This window comes from Mustela nivalis (assembly GCF_964662115.1).
Source record: "Mustela nivalis genome assembly, chromosome: 9".
NCBI classification, from domain to species: domain Eukaryota; kingdom Metazoa; phylum Chordata; class Mammalia; order Carnivora; family Mustelidae; genus Mustela; species Mustela nivalis.
In genome coordinates, this window is record NC_139028.1 from 24,255,675 (window position 1) to 24,276,403 (window position 20,729).

Sequence of the window (20,729 nt, forward strand, 5' to 3'; positions counted from 1 at the left end):
CAGGTTGGGGATTGGGCTGAGTAACAGCTGCATATCAGGAACACAATCTTCTCTGGGCCCAGCTAGGGACAACTACCACTTCTGTGTTCCGAGATTTTGAACCAGCCCTCCTGTTGGCAGAGCCAGGCTGCCCAATTAAATAATTTCACAGAGGCATTTCAGAGGCCAGAAGAAGTTTTATTACTTCACGTCTGTATGTTCCAGACTTTCAGACAAATTCAGACAACACAATAAGTCATCAAGTGAGAGCCATTTAAATAAGTCATGTTATTTGCTATCACCATAAACCTGCAGTCAATGTTATAGCATTCATAATTTAGAGACAAATGTGAAAATCCCTCTATATGGACATATTTAATCAGTGCTGAACTAGCCTTCAACTCCAAAGCCGTATGGTATTGTAGTCAACGGGAGTAGAGATAGTCCTTTAGCCCAGAGGAAGAAAGATTGGCTCTCAGCACCTAGTGCAGAACTAGGTTCTGTTGAGTTGGTACTTGTGGGCAGAGCTGTTACTGCCATGCAATTTATTTCTCTGTAGTGTCCTCTCTGTCCTTGGGTTGTAAAGCATTATTAAGGAGTGAGACTATGCATAAAAGCTAAAGAAAGTTCTAAAGAATTGGTACCTATTGTCCCAGGATGGTGGGGACCTTCGCAGATCTTTGGACTAAGCAGACTTCTAGGTAGATTTCTTTCTGGCTCCTGGATTCATCCATACCCTGCCCAGGGCAAATTTTGGCAGGCTGAAATCCTAAAAAGAAATGGGAAGATGACCCTGAAATCCATGGTGAGCAGCGTGTGCTGTTAGCATAATATATGCTGTCCTTTGTAACCCAAAGACTTGGCCTCTCAAGGAAGGCTTCCGGGCCAAAGTGCAATATGAAATGAACCTTGACAGATGTGTAGGATTTGGCTTTGTGAGGTCCGTCCAGACTGGGGAAAGAATGTGAGCAGAGAAGGTGGGAGGGACCGGGGCAGAAGGCGGTGGGGAGGTAGAAAAGGCACCAGGAGTGGAGACAGGAAAGACAAAGAGAAAGCCAATTTGTAGAGTAAAAATGCCTTCATAAAGTATATCCTAATAGAAGGAAGTGTGAATAGGGGAAAGGTTTTCTATTTATTAAGCTTCTACTATGGACCTCATATATTAGGTCATTAATCCCCAGAATGACTGTGCTAGATAATTATCATCTTTATTTAATTAAAGAAGAAACCGAACTCAGAGACGATATCCATCTCTCTGGACCCAAAGCACTGGTTCTTTCCAAGACATTCTCCCTCCCAAGTCCTCAAGTCAGGGGACTTAACATTGGGAGATCCAGATTCGAATCTCTTTGGTACTTACAGGCTGGATTAAGTCACTGCACTTGAGTTTCTCATCTGTAAGACAGAGAGCAGACTTTGCTTACCTCCCAGGCTGTTGAGTAAAGTTACACCAAACTAGCTTCAATGACGCCTGGGATGTAGTAGGTGCTCACTAAGGCTCATAGTCTTGGACTCTTCTCCACAGAGAGCTAAGTGCTCCAGGAACACATGAGCACATGAGGGGTTCACTGAGCCTCTGCGCTCCCCAAATGAGGATGACAGTAGTGCTAAGCACACCGCATTCCCATGCAGCAGGAACACATACACACCACACATACACACCACAAGCAGCTAGTGAGTGCATACACACTCTCTCTTCACCCCTGTCCCTTGCTCAAGCCTGTCTTCTCCTTGGCCACCCTCAGCTCTGGAATGCCCGGAGAACAGCCATTTTGAGGAGTGTATGACGTGCATGGAGACCTGTGAGACTCTGGCCCTGGGCCCCATCTGTGTGGACAGCTGCTCTGAGGGCTGCCAGTGTGACGAGGGCTACGCCCTGCAAGGCAGCCAGTGTGTCACCCGCAGCGAGTGCGGCTGCAACTTTGAGGGCCACCAGCTTGCCACCAATGAGACCTTCTGGGTGGATGTGGACTGCCAGATCTTCTGCTATTGCAACGGCACAGACAACAGCGTCCACTGTGAGAGCATCCCGTGCAAGGGAGACGAGTACTGCATGGAGGAGGGAGGCCTCTACTACTGTCAGCCTCGCACTGACGCCTCCTGCATCGTCTCGGGCTACGGCCACTACCTGACCTTTGATGGCTACTCCTTTGACTTCCAGACCAGCTGCCCCCTTATCCTCTGCACCACAGGAAGCAGGCCAAGCTCAGACACTTTCCCCAAGTTTGTCGTCACGGCCAAGAATGAGGACCGGGACCCATCCCTGGCCTTGTGGGTCAAACAGGTGGACGTGACTGTGTTTGGCTACAGCATTGTGATTCACAGGGCCTACAAGCACACAGTGCTGGTGAGTAGTCAAGGCCAGACAGCAGGAAAGGAGCTGGGATGTGAGTGTGGGGGTTCGGGGTCAGTGGGCCAGGCTCCAGCTGAATCGGGCTAGCCTAGAATCCATGGAAAAACACGGGCTATTAGAGCAGAGAGGGGTCCTGGAGATTTTCTATTGCTTTATCTTATACATAAGGACACTGAGCCTCAGAGAGAAAAATATTCTGCTCAAAGCACCGAGTTAGGAACAGAAATTGTATCCCTCCCAATGTAGCAGAGCATGTTGGAGAGAGCATAGACCTAGCTTCGAATCCCAGCTGGGCTACTGCTGTGTGTCCTCAGGCAGTCACTCCATCTGTAAAAGAGAACACATGCCTAGCAGGGCTTAGACGTCTGTCAGTGGTACTGCTACCCCATCTATCTCCTTTCCTTTATGGAGCCCAGGATGAGAGTCCTCTGCTCTGGCCTCCTTCCCACCTCCTCCTGTCTCCCCGTTGGACCCCACGAGATCCAGGAGTTTAGGAGTCTTGTACACATCTGGAGCCTTCAGCGGCCTCCTACAATCTTCCTACTTGCACCTCGGTGCCCTCTTTCTACCCTCCACTCCCTTGATGAAGATAGGAGCAGATAGGGCTGGAGGAGCTGGGTGTGCTCATTGTCCAGTCTGAGGACATCAGCTCCTGCAACAGACCCAACCCCTCCTTCTCCCTGGTCTTGTTCTGAGCAGAACCCCTCAGGAGTGCTGATGAACCAGCCAGCAGCTGATGAACCAGCCAGCAGCCCTGCTCCGGCATTTTGGAGGAGCCGATATGGGGCGTGAGCCTCTTAGCATAATCCTCACTGATCTGTGGCATAATTTATCTCTAAGGGGGTCTCCTATTTCACCTTGTATACATTCTCTGAAAAATACTGAGCTCTTACTGGGGAGTTCCCTGAGCAGCTCTCCAGATCTCTTTCCTTCCTTAGAATCTCCTCACCCGCCTTCTCTGACAGAGAGAAGCTTCCTAACTGCTTGCCCTTTCACGTTTATCCAAAAATGTGCCTTCTTGGCATCTAAGGCAGGGACTCACCAGGCCTATTCCTCTTCCCTTCCTTGGATATGATATGCAAAGCCTGACTGCTTCCCTCAGCGCTTTCCAGAACCGTTGGCCCGTGTAGCCATGGCCTCGTGAATCGTATTTCCATTCCGGGGTGGGAGGTGCTCGTGCCTGACTCGCTCGGTACTTGTCCTGGGCTTCTTAAGGCAGGACCTCTGCCTCTTTCTTCCATATGTGAAATGACTATCCAGGGCTCTGTTGTCAGGACACTCAACACATTTGTCAAGTGGATGAATGAGACGACAGAGCAGCCCTCTCTCCTACGGTCCCCAGGACCTTCATTTTGCTGCTGGCCATGTCCTCATCAACCTGTGGGATGAAGCTGCTGCAGAGGCAAGATAGGAAGACATCAGAAGCCTGGCCTGGAGCCACATAAGATTCCCCATATGTCCCGACAGTCGAGGCTGCCTGTTGCAGGAACAGTGCTCGACTCCATTCTCCCATCATACACATGAAAACAAACACGCGGGCCATCTTGTCCATGTGGCTTGCGTCGTGTGAGTCTTCGCTCCTCATCTGATCCATTTCTACCCTTAGGTTTACGCATTTTCATCAGTTCCGTATCTCCTTGACATTCAACACCCACCATTCTACCTTTCAGAGTTTTTTTTTTTTTTTTTTTTTTGTCTTTTAAAAGTAACATTTGCTCATAGGTCCTGTCTCCTGCAGTGTATGAGGAGACTGCATTTTCTGCCTTGTGTTACACACTCTTGGGCTTTTAGGTGTATGGACCTCTGAGACTCATATGCTGTTTTCTGACCCAGTTATTTTCACAGGGAGACCACTGGGGCCTTGTGAACCGACCCTTCCTCTCCTTTGTGCAGTCCCTGCTCTCTCCCGTGGTGGCCGATTCCCTGCTCTCCCTGCATGTCTCCCTCGCTTCCTGCTGTTGGGCCAAGGCCCTGATGGGTCAGCTCACCTTCCCGGCACGCGTCCCGCCCTGGTCTCATGGGATGTGTTCATGGCTAAAGACATGAGCCACGGACACCACACTGCTTGCTTCTTCCCCTGTAAAGTGACGGAGAGGGAAGGCAGTATTCATTTCCTGGGGCTGCCATCACAACATATCACAGACTAGGTGGTTTCAAGCAACAGAACGTTATTCTCTCTCAGTTCTGGAGGCTAAGAATCCAAAATCAGCTCCTAGCTTCTGGCGGTTGTAGGCGATCGTTGGCCTGTGACAGCATCACTGCAGTCCCTGCCTCGTCTTCACGTGGCCTTCTTCCCTCTGTGCCTTCTGTTTCCTGGGCCGAGTCGTGCTCCCTCTTTAAGGACGCCAGTCTTTGGATATGGCACCTGCCCCCATCCGGTATGACCTCATCTTGATGTGATGCACCTGCAAAGACCCTATTTTCAAATTAGGTCACCTTTACAGGTATCAGGGTGGTGGTGGGGCTTAAGACTTCAGCCTGTCTTTTGTGGGAGTGACACAGTTCAACCCACAAGAGGGAGTGAGTAATGGGCACTGAGGAGGAATTGATTAAAGGCGTGGAGTGGAGAATGCTAACCAGGGTATGTCTGTCTGTCTGTCTTCCTTCCTTCTTTTTTTCTTTCTTTCTAGATTTTATTTTATTTTTTTAATTAAATATAAGGTATCATTTGTTTCAGGGACAGGTCTGTGAATCATCAGTCTTAGAGACAGAGGGAAAGAGAGAGAGCATGAGAGCACGAGCAGGGTAGATGGGCATAAGGAGGAGAAGCAGACTCCAGGCTCAGCAGGGAGCCCAACCCAAAGCTTGATCTCAGGGCCTGTGGATCATGACCTGAGCTGAAGTCAGGCATTTAGCCTACTCAGCCACCCAGGCACTCCCAGAGTCTGTCTTTCTAAGTCACCCAGAAGTCCTAAGTGCTCAAGCTGCAAACCATGTACGGCTTGCAAATCTCTGACATGCAACTAGAGTTCAGGATGCTTGAAGGTTCTTTTCTTTGGGGGCCTGAGGGATAGATTTAGCATTTACTTTGAATTATTAATATGCATTACAGGATCTGCTTGTTCAATGATTTGCATTTGTTTTTCCCGTGATGTTATTATTAGTCACCCTCTCTCCCTGAGACAAGAATAATGACCATCACAATGACAGCATGCAATGAAGTGTTGGGGGAAACACAGCAGGACCCCCCAGGTCACAGCTGGCGCTCCCAGAAGTGGAGGGACCGTGGAAGTGCTTCCTTAGGCTGCAGGGTCCCTTTATGCCTCTGACCTTGCCTTGCACTAAGAAGTACTGAAGGATGTAGGGAAACCACAAAGACAAGGGACGCTAGAAATAAACATGCTATCCCAGCGAGGTTTACAGGGGTGAGCAGCGGAAGGCGAGTCCTCCTAAGGGCACTGCAGCAGCCCACGTCTCAGCCAGCCACAGCCAGAGCTCCGCAGACATTTGGTCTCCCCTGCCGTGGCCTCTGGGCTTCAGCACAACCAGGTGCTTCATGGTATAGGACAAGGGGAAGGCTGTCAGAATCCTCACAGCCAGTGTCTTTAGTCACTTACGGCCATTCTGTGGCCACGAGAGAAGAGTGAAGGTTTGCACAGCACCCCAGCTCAGGTTAGTTTGATGGGCTTATATTGAGGCTCATTCTGTGCCAAGCTCTGGGGCAAGAAGAATGAATCAGAAGTGACCTCTGTCCCAGGAGAACTCAGAGTCTTGTGGCGGAGATAGACGTGTTAGCAGGTTATGGGGATGTCATGGAAAATGCTCCAAAAATATGCCATGTGGAGGGTCATGAACACACAGGAGGTGTGTGTTGCCTCCTCCAGCCTCGGAGGCCTCAGAGAAGGCTTTCTGGAAGAGGTAACCCAGAGCTGAGCCTTAAAAGATTATGTCAACCAGGCCGAGAATGAGATAAAAAGCATTCTAGGAAAAGAAAACAAAGTGTTTTCTTTGTGGGGTGAGGGGACCTCAGGACAGCTGGAGAAGCTATACACAAGCATCAGGGCCAGCTACATAGGGGAAAGTTCTCTGCTAAAAATCTGGTATGTGGTCTTATTCCTAACACTTAGGTATTTGCAACACATGTCCTGACACTCATCCGCACGCCCTGTTCTCTTTCTCTCCATACCTTCCTGGTCCCTCCATCAGGCTCTGCCTCCATACCAGCCTCTCCCTTTTGGTCATAGGGACCCTCTGCTTCCTCTCCCTCTGCTTCCTCATTCTCTCCATTTGTCCCTCACAGAGACAAAACAGTGGAGCGGAGATAGAGGCCGCATACATGGGCTTCAAAGGCAGAGAGAAGCCGAGCCTGCCCTTCTGAGTTAGAGGGGGTTCCTTTCTCAGGACACTCCTGGGCACGACAGAATCTGTAAGCTCTTTGGTTTGAATCTGGTCCTATTGCCTCCCTGCAAGGTGTGGCCTCCTCTTGACACCCCATAACCAAGGATACAGAATGCAAGGAAACTTAAGAGGAAAAGCAGGCTGGTACACAGAAGCATTTGGATATACAGCTTTTAGTTTACTGGTGTGGGTCTTCCAGGCAGGCGGGAGTCCCCTCAGCCTCCACTTCCCTCCGTGACCTTGACATCCATATCCCCTGTGTCTGCACAGAACCTACATCGCCACCTCCGGGGCTCCTGGCTGAGAAATCTGTGCTCCCCAGGCACAGTCTCTCTCCTGCTCTGCTCCCCCCCCACCCCCCGCACTCCTGAAATGACCTGTCTGCCATCGTCTTCACCTCCTCCCTTCTGGGTGCACAGAATGAGACATCCCTCCCCTCCGTGGCCATTCGCCACCAGTCCCTCTCTCTTTGGTCTTCTGGGAGATCTTGCCTGTCTGCCCTCTTCTCTCCCTCCTGTGTTAGGTCCTTCTCTTCAACCCATAAACATGTTCATTCTAAAGCAAATCTTGATGCGCATTCACCGCCAGCTTCAACTCAGTCCCTCTCCTCCCCTTCTTTTCCAGGTTCCTGGGGAGATGGATCTTCCTGGAAGATCTGCTTCCATATCTCCGATTTGTTGAATTGTGCCATCTGACTACTGGTCTCCTCACTCTACTCAAGTTTTCTTATGAAGGTCACCAGTGACTTCTTTTTTGCAAAATGAGCGGGTCTTTGTCAGATGTCATCTCATGGCCTCTGTCATGTATGACATTGCATACAAGGCCTTCCATGATCCAGGTCCTCCTACCTCCCCATCTTCACTACTCCCAAGGCCACATTTTTATGCTCTAACAGCACTAACTTGCTGCGGCTCATCCTGCTTATCTCTCTAGTTGACCTGTACTTGGGCTGTGCCCTTTTCTCGGGATTCCTTGTTCTTCATCTCATCCCTCCTTGACTGGCCAACACTACTCATCCTTTAGGACCAGGTGTGTGTGTATCATCTCTTGCAGGCATGCCTTGTGCTGTCCCCAGGCTGAATCTGGTGCCTGTGCATCTGTTTATCTTTATCATTGCTTTTATCAGGTGATGTTATTAGTATTGATTTATGGACTTCACTCTGCCATGAGCCCTGTGCTTTATTCCAGCATTTAACACAGTGCCTGGCACACAGTGGTGCCAAATGAATAAATAAATTCTTCCTAGACAAATATTCATAGAAGAGGAGATAGTCGACTTGCAATGTGAAGGGTAAACATTGCCCCATAGAGAGGGAGGACAAGGGGAGGGGCATCATTGCTGGATTAGGTCGGACTCCCTAGAGGCAGAATCTGACTTGGGGATTCTTGGGAAAGTGAGAGAAGCCCCAGGGGAAGATAGTTCAGCAAGGATGTTGTCTGAGCTGGAGACCAGCTTCAGCCTGGGCCACCAGGAGCTCTGGCACATGACCTTCACACAGAGTTGATCCCCTGGTTCCCTGTATGGGTCTGTCATTGGCCAAGGGCTACCCTTGGGGTGGAAGGGGGCAATGGAGTAGAGTCATAACCTTCTGGGCTTCCAATAGGCCAAGACCACTGCCCACAGTCAACGATGATGGAGGATGAGGTCTCCGGATAGGATCCAGAAAGAACCATCACACTTTCAGCAAAGGAAATGGCATGCAGCAAAAGACCAGCACAACTTGGTCCATCTGGGGAAAGGCAAAGTGTTGGGTATTGCTGGACTAGGGGAAGTAAGTGAGTTGGGTCCGAGAGATATGGGGGCAGGCCCTGGAGAACCCTCTTTGGGATCTGCTGAGTGTATGAGACATTTGATTCAAGCTATAGAGAGGGTTTGAAGAATTGGATTGATGGCTTTTAATTGCATTAAAAGATGCTGGAGTAGCAGCAGTGAGTGAAGGGAGGAGAAGGGCAACATCAGAGCAGGTAGACCAGGTGGGAGAATACTCAGTAGTCAGGGTAAAGGTGGTGAGGGCCAGAACCACAGCAGTAGCAGTGTGGTTGGGGGGTGTCGGATAAGGGGGGTGGAGATTAAGGTCAGAAGGGAAGGCGTTTCTGGTCAGGGAGCAGTGTTAGAACACCCCCAGCAGAGCACCCACCTGCCTCTCTGGAGAAGACAACCTGCCCTCCTGGACCTCACAGTAGTCTTATTTTCTGTCTCGTACCCACACAGCCAAGGGCTATAGGATTTGGCTCATCTGAATCAAAATAGGGCAGTGCAAGGGCAATGCAGTTCCGGGGTTGTATGTTAAGGGATTTCCTTGTTTTACAAATAAAAAATATATGAGAGGAAACATGTGTCAAGGGCCCTTTCAGTGTGGGGCATTGCGCTGGGCATCCGGTGGGGAGCGAGGGGGAAGATGGATATAAAGATCAATAAAGTGTGGTTCCTGCCCTCAAGTTGCTCATGATCTTTGTAGGCAAGACAGAAATGTAGACAACTGACCATGATGTAAGGCGGAGTGTGATGGTGCTTCAACGGTGGGGCCACACAGGCTTGAACTTGGCCAAAGGTGAACAAGAGCACAAATATAAATAACATTCTGGTTGCCCGGATGAGGGAGTGATTAATTCTCACCACAGGCTCAAACAGTCTTGCTTTATAGAAAAAGGCGACATCTGAGCAGGGTCTGGGGGCAGGAGGGTGGTTGATGGGTGAAGAGTGGTGTTCCAGGTAGGAGGGACAGCAAAGTCAAATCATTCCTCCGGGGGGAAAAAAATCCCAAAGGAATGAATAAGTTGGGGTTTACCTAAAACCGATCCACCATACAGCTGGAAATAGGAGCACTGGAGTTCTACAGTTTGGTATTTTAGTCTAAACTTTAATTGAATTCTTATTCCCCTCTCATTACTTTGGAGAAAACAGTTTGAACTCCTGGGGGAAATAATGCTATGTAAACAGAAGGCATCGAAATAAATAGGTGTATTAGTGCACAAAGGATAGTCATTTAAGTCTGCTCAGATCCTAATAATAATAGTTGACTGACATAAATGACACTACTTGCCAAGATTACGTTCAACCTATTCCAACCCCCCTTTGGCTGCAGCTCTCGAGCCGGATCGTTCGGAGAGGTGGGTGTTCTCTGGGCACACCTCATTTCTCTACTGCAACCCTCTCTCTCCTGTAGGTCAACAATGAACGCTTATATCTGCCCCTGAAGCTGGGACATGGGAAAATAAATATCTTTTCCTTTGGCTTCCACGTGGTGGTGGAGACGGAGTTCGGCCTCAAGGTCGTGTATGACTGGAAGAGCTTCCTGTCGGTCACGGTCCCCAGGAGCATGCAGAACAGCACAGTGGGCCTGTGCGGCCGCTATAACAGCGACCCTGAAGATGATCTGGAGATGCCCATGGGTCTGCTTGCTTCCAGCGTCAACGAGTTTGGGCAGAGCTGGGTGCAGAGAGACACCTTCTGCCAGGTTGGCTGCGGGGACCGCTGCCCTTCCTGCGCCAAGGTGGAAGGGTTCTCCAAGGTGCAACAGCTGTGCAGCCTGATCCCCAACCAGAACGCCGGCTTCGCCAAGTGTCACAGCAAAGTGAACCCCACCTTCTTCTATAAGAACTGCCTATTTGACTCCTGCATCGATGGGGGCGCCGTGCAGACCGCCTGCAGCTGGCTGCAGAACTATGCCAGCACCTGCCAGACTCAGGGGATCGCCGTGACCGGCTGGAGGAATTACACATCCTGCTGTGAGTCCTCCCCTGTCCCTCTCTCCCGGTACCTGGTTTCTGCGGGTGGCCCAGGAGTCCAACTCCGTAGATGTTCATGGAGCAGAGCCCTCTCAGGATACATATGCATTTGGAATTGAGTTTGATCTCTGAAACAAGATACACAACCTCCCAGAGCCTCCATTTCCCTATCCATAAAATGGGAATAATACCCTTTATTTCATGTGTTGCTCTAGAGATTAAATAAGATCACGTACATAGAGCACAGAGCACCACCGATGGCATTTGGACTCAGCAAGGGCACAATACACTTTTAAGAAAGGACTAATGGGGGAAGAGTGAGTTAGTCAGATGGTTACTTTGTTCTAGAACCTCATGGGTGCATCATGGTGCTGGTAATTTACGTGTTTTCTCTAAGCATGCTGTAGTGTTGGATTCATATATGTCATGTACCGGTCTTTGTGTTTATGAAACATAGCAGGATGTTAAAAGCATGAGAAAAAAGAATTAGAACCCCTGGATTCAAGCCTTGCTCTGTCCTTAAACACTGGTGTGACCTTGGAGCAATTTGCTTTTCCACCCTGGTTCTTCGTTTCCCCCTGATGATGCTTTGATAATGTCGTTGCCTATACCCTTTATGCTACAGAAACATCCAGAGGATCAAATTAGGTAATTGAAAGCATACCACATTGTATGCATGCCAAGTGCTGTTGTTGTTATATTAATGGCTTGTTCTGAGCCAAGCCCAGTGCTAAACACTTTATCAACATTATCTCGTTTATTCTCCTCAATAACCCAATTAGTCAGGGAGAAACAGAGACTCAGAGGAGTTAAATAATTTGCCTAAGGTCATACAATCTCAGTGGCAAACTCAGGATTCGACCTTCTCACCCCAAAGCTCATGCTGTCAACTCGTATACATTGTACTGGTGTGTTATGTACTGGAGTAATTCGCCTGCATTGAGCACATCATAAAAGGAAAAGATGGGGCAGAGAAACCACTAGCAGTCTTTGGCCAGGCTGCCTCGGTCCATTTTCCCATCTCCATCTCATTAACGACAGCAAATCTCTTCTAGGCCTCGCTGTATGAAAAGCTTATCAATGGATGCTGAATGCACAGAACTCTGTATGAGTGACTCAGTGGGGGTCTCAGAAAATAAACTCCCTTTCCACACTGGAAAAGGGGGGAATGCCGACGAAAACCCAGAAACAGGGTTGTAGTTTAAGGCTCCCACGGCTGGTTTGCATTCCACACAACTGGATTCATGTAGCTAGTGGGGGGAGGGTGGGAGGAAGTAGGGAGAGGGAGGGAGAGGTGCCAATACCATTTCAGCCAGGCTTGGTCCCTGAGGAGGCCAGCGGGAGTCACTGTCCAAACTAATTGGCCTCTGGTGACTTCAATGAAATAAATATGCTTATAAAAAAGTCAGGATCTGGATAAGTCCCCAGAGCTACTCTGGATTCATTGGGGTCAGCACCATGGAGCCAGAGAGCTTGCCTTCACCTAAATCAGAAAACCAGGCTTTGGACCTAGGGAGCTAGATATGGTGCGGGATGGGGAACTCTGCTGGGAAAGAGACCAAGAGACTGCCTGCTTCCTCTTGAGACTTACAGTAAGGAGGCCTCTCTTTTCCTGTAGCCAGGTCGTGGTGGCTGAACTGCTCCCTGGGCAGCTGGGATGGGGGTCAGGGCATAGTGGGTGCTAGAACCATGCTCCTAGCTGCTGTGCACAGGGAAATCATAGACAAGAACTGTTTTTAGAGGGGGGTAATGTCATTAACACTCACGTTAAATGCCAGGTCTCAATTTTTGTCACTCATGGTAAGGAAAAGAAATTGTGTGGGGAAGCCCCTTTCTTACCCGAGAGGAAGACAGTGCCCCTGCCTCTATCAAGGTTGGACCTGTAGAACTAAAAACAATGCATTTTTTCTGGGGAAACAGTTTTGAAAAGGCAAACTCTTCAGGATACGAAGACCATTTTTTTTCTTGTTCTTCTGCCTCCTCAAAGTTCTGCACAGACATGGGTTGCCTCCTTTATATATAGCAATGGGGAGCTCTATCCAAGGCACTCAGAGCAGAGTCTGTCCTGCTTCACCCTTGGCCTTGGGCCACATCCCTGCCTAGACCAGCTGCCTGCCAAGATCAGTTAAACCTCCCCTGACCTTGGCATTTCAGGATGGGGGCAAAGATCCAAAAGAGAGCTCCTGGGGAGATAGATGCTGATAGTGACTGGGGGAAAAAAAAGAAATGCTAAAATAAGAGAAAAAATTATACTTTAAAGAAGGTATGTGGGTGGGGATGGGGGGCGGGCGCAGTTGGAGGCAGCTGAGTTTTCCATTTTGAATTTCAGAAGCAGAGAAAAACTGCAGGAGACTGAGTCCTAACTCAGGCATTCCATCTGAGAGACTGGTGAACACAGAAAGCCTGTCTTCAACAGGGTGGTTTGTAACCGTATGGAACGTGGTGGAATGTCTGAGAAGCGAGGGCGGGGTTCTCGGCCCCCGGCCCCCCAGAATTAATCCAATCAACACTCACATGTCAAAATACGAGAAATGGTGTTTTCAGGAAGAAATGGGGTAATACAGAATGGTCTTTTAAACTTACCCCTTATTGGTGACAAGACAGAATGCTGTTGTTTTTCAACGATATTGGCTATTCCTATCAATGGGATAATTTATTACCCAATTACCGTATTTGTAAATGCTTTGGAAAGCTTCTCCACACAAGTTGAACAAATAGGTTTAGACGGGGAGAGGGAGGTCTGTTGTCTTAATTACTAAGCCCTCCTTAAAATTCATTCAGCTGAGTCTGTCCTTTCTTCAGCCCCTTCATGGGGGACTTAAATTAGCATTGTAGATGGTGAGTGAGCATACAGTAAGCCATAGGCGAGGAAGACCGTAAACGCCTAGCAGTGACTTGGCTCTATGTGCCCGACACTATTCTACGTGCGATGAGTCCTCGCTCATGTTCTCCACCCAGCCACCCCGTAAAGCAGGCGCTATTTTTTTTTTTTTAAAGATTTTATTTATTTATTTGAAAGACGGAGATCACAAGTAGGCAGAGAGGCAGGCAGAGAGAGAGAGAGAGGGAAGCAGGCTTCCTGCGGAGCAGGGAGCCCGATGCGGGGCTCGATCCCAGGACCCTGAGATCATGACCCGAGCCAAAGGCAGCAGCCCAAACCACTGAGCCACCCAGGCGCCCCAAGCAGGCGCTATTAATAGTCCCATTTTCTAGAGGAGGAAAGTGAAGCTCTGAGAAATGCTGGAACTTTCCCAAGGAAAGTGGCTACAGCCAGTGCTCCTTCCACTGGGCACTGCTGCCTCTCTGACCCTGGGAGGACCAGGGACCTGGGGGACTGGAGACCCTCCGCCCCGACACTGCAGGATCTTACAGGACCTCTGCACAGGATCAGGTCTGTGGGGGCTGTCTTCCAACTTGCGTGGGCTGCTGTAAGAATTAAGTGGGCTGATGTCTCATCATTCATGCCACACCGTGCGTGACACCTGGCGAGTGCTCAGACAGAGCTGAGTGTCATTTTCATTTTCCCTTTCTTATCCAGAGTCCTGGATCCCAAGTCTGGTAATTAGGGGTTCTCTCACAGATTTCTCTGCAGATCCATTAAATTCTTCTCCTAATACAACTGTTCCCGCCATAATAGCAGAAGCTGTCCTTGAAGTACCAGGCAGTGGACTAGGAGCTTTGCAAAATACACCTCATTTTCTCTTAACAACTACTTGGTGAGGGAAATATGAGCTGCCCTTGACAGAGGAGGAAACGGGCTTCGAAAAAGTAGGTACCTATCCAGGTGATAGTGCTAATTAGCGCCAGATCTAGGGCTCAAACCAGTCAGCTCAATTCCACAGCCCTTGTCCACTGCATTGTATTTCATCACTTTTCGGGGCAATCCATGCCTCCTTCCCCCCCGCCCCCAAAGCACAAAGGCTAAATCCATCAGTGTACTGGCCATGACAAGAGCCACATTTGTGACCACAGTGGAAATCCAAGGGTAGAGCCATCATCCCCCACAGCTCTCATACTTCATTGGGGTGGCAAAAATCAGTATTAAGAATTTTAAAGTTTGTACTCAAGAATCTAATGTTTATTAATCCTACCTCCCCTGTTCTTGGGACTGTTTTGGGTGTCACAGAAGAACCCAAAGTACAAAATAGGTTAGAGTCTAGTTGGGGAAATGGGGCCAGCATACTTGGGACAATGAGCATTTCGAAATAGCTGGTGTGTCTTCTCGGATATTAAAATGTATTGTAGAGCTTCAGCAACAAAACCGAATTAATGCTGGGACATGAATAGAAAGATCAACCAGTGGGAAGATGAGAAAAATCCAGAAATAGGCCCAAACATTAAAAGAGAAATTAGTATTCCATAAAGCAGGCATTTCAAATTACTGGGGAAAAATGTATTCTTTAATAAATAGGCAAGGGACAAAGGACAAGTAGAAGGGGGAAATAGCTAAATCCCCGCTTTACTTCTCACGCAAAAATAAAATCCAAACAGAATCAAGATCAAACATAAAAATGTCAGCTATAACAGTACTAGGAGAAGACAAAGGCATTTTTGTTCTCATGTTTGGTAATCTTGCAACAGAGAGGGCCTTTCTAAGCAAAATGCCCAAAGCGAGAAGAAAAGCCTGATAAATTTGATACCTTTTAAAATTTAAATTTCTATATGACAAAAACATAATCAAATACAGGTTCCCCTCCAACCTGCCAAAAAAGAAGCAATTTAAAAGCCAACAGTAAATACTTTGTAACACAAGACAGACAAAAGTCTATTTTTAATTTTTAAAAAAGCTTTTACAATGTAATACAAAAATTCAACACCATAAAATGCATAGAGGACATGGAAAAGAAATTCACAGAGGGAAACATACATACAAATGGATTATAAACAAGTGAAAAGCTGATCAAAGAATGCAAACTAAGTAAGGATATAGTAATTTTTTTCAATTTTTTTATTGCGGTAAAATATACAGAACATAACATTTACATTCTTAACTTTTTTTAAACTCATTTTTAAGTTCAGTGACATTAAATACTCACATTATGTATTCACATTGCTGTGCAACCTCCACCACCACCCCTCTCCAGAACCATTTTTATCTTGCAAAACTGAAGCTTTATGCCCATGAAACACTAACTCCTCGTGCCCCACCCATCCAAGCACCTGGCAGCCTACTGTTCTGTTTCCTATGGCTATGAACTTGAAGACTTTGGATACCTTCTCTAAGTGGAATCACACAGCATCTGTCTGTTTGGGTAGCTTATTTCACGTAGCATAATGTCCTCAAGGTTCATTTATGCTGTGGTATATTGCAGAATGCCCTTCCTTTTTAAGGCTGACTAATATTTCATTGTGTGGATATACCACATTGGCTTTTCTATTCATCCATCCAGTGATGCTTGGATGGCTTTCATATTTTAGCCATTGTGAAAAAGGTGGCTATGAACATAGGCGTATAAAGGTCTCTCTGAGAAACTTTTTTTCAAATTTTTTGAGCATATATCTAGAAGTGGAATTGTTGGATCACATGATAATTCTATTTTTAATTTTTTGAGGAGCTGCTATATTGCTTCCCACAGCGACTGCACTATTTTCCATTCCTACCAAACTGGCCAAGGGTTCCAATTTCTCTGCACCTTTGCCAACACTGGGTTTTCTGAGATTTTTAAAATAGTAGCCATCCTACTGAGTGTGAGGTGGTTTCTCATGGTACTTTTGATATTTATTTCCCTGATGATTAGTGATATCGAGCATATTTCCATGTGCTTAATGGCCATTCGCGTATCATCCTCTTTGGAGAAATGTCTATTGAAGTCCTTTGTCCATTTTTGAATTGACTTTTTGTTGTTGTGGTTGAGTTGAGTTTTACGAGTTCTCTATATATTCAGGGTAGTAATCCTATATATATGAGATTGAGATATGTATATATTATATTTATGTATGACATTTAACCTTATGCATTTCTAAGGATCAGAGGTTTGGTGCTACACACTCAGCAAGGATGTGTGAAAATAAACCTCTTCATGTAGTGCTGGTAGGAGGATGAATTCACGTAGCCTCTTTAGAGGGCAATTGGGTTGCATCTATCAAAAATTTAAACATAGGGACCCTTTGACCCAGTAATTCCACTTCCAGGGTTTTATTATAGAGTCATTTACTCATGAGGTCAAAGATATAGGTCTATGGATGTTCACCGCAGCATCATCATAAACAGAAAATACACATACCAGGTAACAGTGCAAAAACAGTAATTCAAGGGTAATGGAAGGAATACTGTCATGAAAAAGCAATGAGCAGGAAAATATGTATATTATGCTCCCATTCATGTGAAAAAATGGGAATGGAATACACACATGCATGCATGTGTGCACACACACACACACCTGGGTACTTCTATATGCATAGAAGATTTCTAAAAGATTCTACTCTAATTTGTTACCAGAGGTTGCTTTTCTGTTGCACTTTTACTTGTATGGCTTCCATTGTCTACCACAGGCAGGTAGTACCTTCTACATTAAATGTTTAAAAAAAATCTAGATCATGGTATTGGTTACATGAATCTATACACGTAAAATGCATGCAAAAAAGTCCAATTTTACCATTAAGTAATATAAAAAATAAAATGTGCCCCAAATGTATACTGTATGTGGTATAGAGAAGTTCCCACATGATAGTACTTGTGCTTTTCATATACACTGATTAAAATAATAGCTTCTATAGAACTTTCCAGCAAACCTGTCTTTAAAGATTGGCTAACACTGAGCGTTTACGTGCTAAGCACTGTCCAGGCACGCAGACTCACAGAATTCCTGACCCCCCAGGCCGTGAAGTCGGTGCCGGAAGTGGGTGCATTTCACAGGGAAGCAGCTGGGCCCAGAGAGGCTGGGTAACTGGCTTCAGTGTCCTGCAGCTCGCCCCAGACGCCCGCTCTTCTCCAGGACCCTCACTGCCTTCCCCAAGAGCGTCCACACGCATCTGAAAATGGTAGAGCGTAGTTCACACCCACACGCACACGCACACGCGCCGCACACTTGCCTCCTCAGAAATCCAGGGGTCGGGCACCCCGTTACGGACAGTATATGTATTCCTGGCTTCGAAAAGATTCTGCGGAAGTTCTGGGGTGAAGGCCAGTTGCCATTGGTGTAAGGGTCGGGGGCGCTCCGCCTGCGAGAGGGGCTCCCCCACAGAGGGCACGAGGAGGGCACGCATAAGGGACAATGCGAGCATGGAGCGCCCCAGAAAGCATGGGGGCGCCCGACTGAAGCCCAGACGCACGTGAGGAGGGGGATGGGGCGTGGAGGCCGCAGGTCAGAGCGAGCCCCCAAAACAGGGCTGAGTAGAACACAAAGAGTACGGGAGGGAACCCCAGGAACCGCATCCGTTTGCGGCCCAGCATTTAAGCGAGAGGGAGGCGGAGGGAGGCTTCCCGGAAGCAGAGGGGCCGCGGGAGAGGCTGCGCGCGCACTCCCCGCCGGGCTCCGCCTCCCCCAGCGCGGGAAGCCAGGGCCGCAGGCGCGAGGCCTGACGGGGTGCGAGGCCTGACGGGTGTGTGCGCCTTGTATTGCAGCCGTCACCTGCCCGCCCAACAGCCACTACGAGAGCTGCGTGAGCGTGTGCCAGCCGCGCTGCGCCGCCATCCGCCTCAAGAGCGACTGCAACCACTACTGCGTGGAGGGCTGCCAGTGCGACGCGGGCTACGTGCTCGACGGCCGGAGCTGCATCCCGCCGCACAGCTGCGGCTGCTACGCCGACGGCAAGTACTACGAGGTAGGCCCGCCCGCCGCGTCCGCCCGCCAGCTCCCCCGGTTCGGGAGAGATGGTGCCTCTCTGTGGGACCACGAGGGCAGGTCGGCTGAGGCCCCGGCTCGCGGAGCCGCCGACGGGGCAAGGCGCTGGGGCCTCCCTGCCGGCCTGGCCCCGGCACCGGCGAGCCTCCCGCGCTGGCCCACGCTCTCTGCGGGCATTTGGGTCTCAGCCCCCGCGGTGCCTTCTCCAGGCCCTTCCTTCCCTGACCGGTGAATCTCGGTGAGCGCTTCCGAGGCGGCCGTAGTGGGGAAATACGGCGGCTGGAATCCAACATTGTAGCTGTCTCAGATGAGGACATTTTTAACCGGAAAATACGGCGCTCGAGGCCAAGAGGAATGGCCTTCGTTCTTCGGGCTACTGAAGCGCCGCGAAAGCGTGTGAAGGCCGCCATCTCCTCGTGGCCGTTTGTCACTCCGGGACCGTCCCCAGAGAGTTCTGTCTGGACTGTTCAGTGCTGTTGTCCCCCCCCCCCCCCTTCTGCCATCCGCTTCCCTCTCTGGGGGGACTTCAGCGGAGAGCCGAAGAAGTCGCCCTTCGCAGACATCACTCCTTAAGACCTTCCGCGACAGCTCCCTGAATCATGCACGTTCTGTGCTTTAAAACCTTTCTTTATGTGCCCTATACCAAGCTAGACAAGGCCTGCCCTGGAGAAAGTGCTTTGTCTGTGGTCCTGCCTCAAGCCGGGTCTCTGCTTCGGTGACGTGCCCGTCTTCTGCTGGCGAGGAGACCGGTAACAACTGCAAGTACGGAGTATCTGCTCCCGCAGATCTCGATGTTGGAGGTGCTGCCGGGGACGACAAAGCATGTCCCCCGCCTTGAGGAACTTGAACGTCTGTTCAGGAGAAACAGGCACTTTAAAGAACAAGAGAACGATGACAAAATAACACATCAACGAGTGAAAAATCACACCCTACAGAACTCATCAATTTTAAATGAAAAAAGAATTGCAGCACTTAAAAAAAAAATCTAATTGAAACGTCTGGATTGGAAATAAATTAGGCAAAAAATAAAGAATGTCTCCTTTTTGTAAAAATGTATCACCTCGTTCAAGAACCACCAGGTTGAATTTATTCTGAGAGTAAATAAAAGAGAGGGAATGTGGAGGTTGCTTTAGGTTCACGGTCAGTGGGAAATCGGCTTCAGTGTCCAAAGACAATGCAGAAGATTAGAAAACAATCAAGGAAGCCTTCCGGAGAGAGGTGAGTTTAGCTCTTACAAATACTGCCTATTTGAAAGGCAAAGGCAGAACACGTGAGAAAAAAATAAGGTGTTCCTTTTCTCATGGTCTCAGAGGAGAAATAACCAGACTCAAAGCTGAAAAAGCCCTCTTGCAATCTCTGCTCCCTGGTCCGGAGACTTTACTGGCATGTCTGCATCCATTAGGGGTGCCTTGCCCCCCTCAGCAGGGATGTTGGGTGTCTGTGGCATCATGGAATGGAGCCGGGTTTGAGCGTCACTGAAGCACACCGCTGGTGGTGGGGCACTGAGCAAACTGTGTCATTGCCCTGAACTTTGGGTGCCCCATCCATGAAATGTAGCTACTAATACCAGCTCTGTACGGTTGTTGTACAAATAATGTCCGCCAGGTGCCTCACCTTGTGCCTGGCACCGAGCAGCCCAATAATCGGGAGATCCTATTGTGTTCGTTGTTTTTATTCCCTTGAGTAACATTTTGTCAAAAAAAAAAAAAAATCCAGGCATGTTAATGAAATGATGCATATAAAAGCCCTTGGAACACTCAGGAAACGCAGGTACAGCTCTCCGAGGCTATTAGCACTATAAACATGATTATCCGATTTTCATCAGTCAGTGGGATTTGACAACGGTTTCTATCTGGTAAGTAGCAAACTCACAGAACAAATAATCCACATCTCCTTGCCACCATTCAAACAAGCTTGGGGGCGTGTTTATAAAACACATTTCTTTGGAAATAAAGGGAGAACACATCTAGCCATTAGCATGTAAGGTAATCACCCAGTTGTCATTGCCAGGTCTAATTAAGGTAAAGGAAGCCGCACTGGGCCCAGTGACTCCCCTGTGAAGCTAGCTTCATGATCAAGTTCTCCTGTGGGATGAGTTATTTACCCTTTATCATATCCACATATGCCAGGTTATTTTTCTCTTTCTGCCCATGTAATGTCTGACTTCTTATCAGAGAGAGGCCAGACCATCCACTCAATTATTTTGCAAATCTGATAAGAGAAATGAAGTCAATTTGCAAGGCGGCTGGCACCCGAAATATTTTTCAGGTCTGGAAGGAGAGAAGACTTGGTTCCAGGAATGAGTTTACTTTGAGGATGAAAGAAATAGTGGCATCTTGACATGCACTGCACTGGGGAAACTTGTCCTGGAGATCTCGTTCTCTATTTACCTTCAAATCCGAGTCATATCTGTTTGTCATAGTTGGAATTTTGATAAGTCTATCCTTGAAGCTGGAAACAGTGAACAGACAGCAGAAGCCTTCTTGTGCCTAGTTCAAACATCTCTGGAGAGTGCTGTGCTGGTCAATTGAATTAGTGCCTAGACC

The 20,729-nt window shown here is 48.3% G+C and overlaps 1 protein-coding gene across 1 annotated transcript in view; it reads left to right on the forward strand.

Annotated features, from left to right (window-relative positions):
• Positions 1 to 20,729, forward strand: part of TECTA (tectorin alpha) — a 77,494-nt gene that overhangs the window by 38,370 nt on the left and 18,395 nt on the right. Inside the window, exons 11-13 of the mRNA XM_082683702.1 lie at positions 1,725 to 2,326; positions 9,838 to 10,399; positions 17,964 to 18,163. Of these exons, the coding sequence (XP_082539828.1) occupies positions 1,725 to 2,326; positions 9,838 to 10,399; positions 17,964 to 18,163 (1,364 nt within the window). The remainder of the gene's footprint in view (positions 1 to 1,724; positions 2,327 to 9,837; positions 10,400 to 17,963; positions 18,164 to 20,729) is intronic.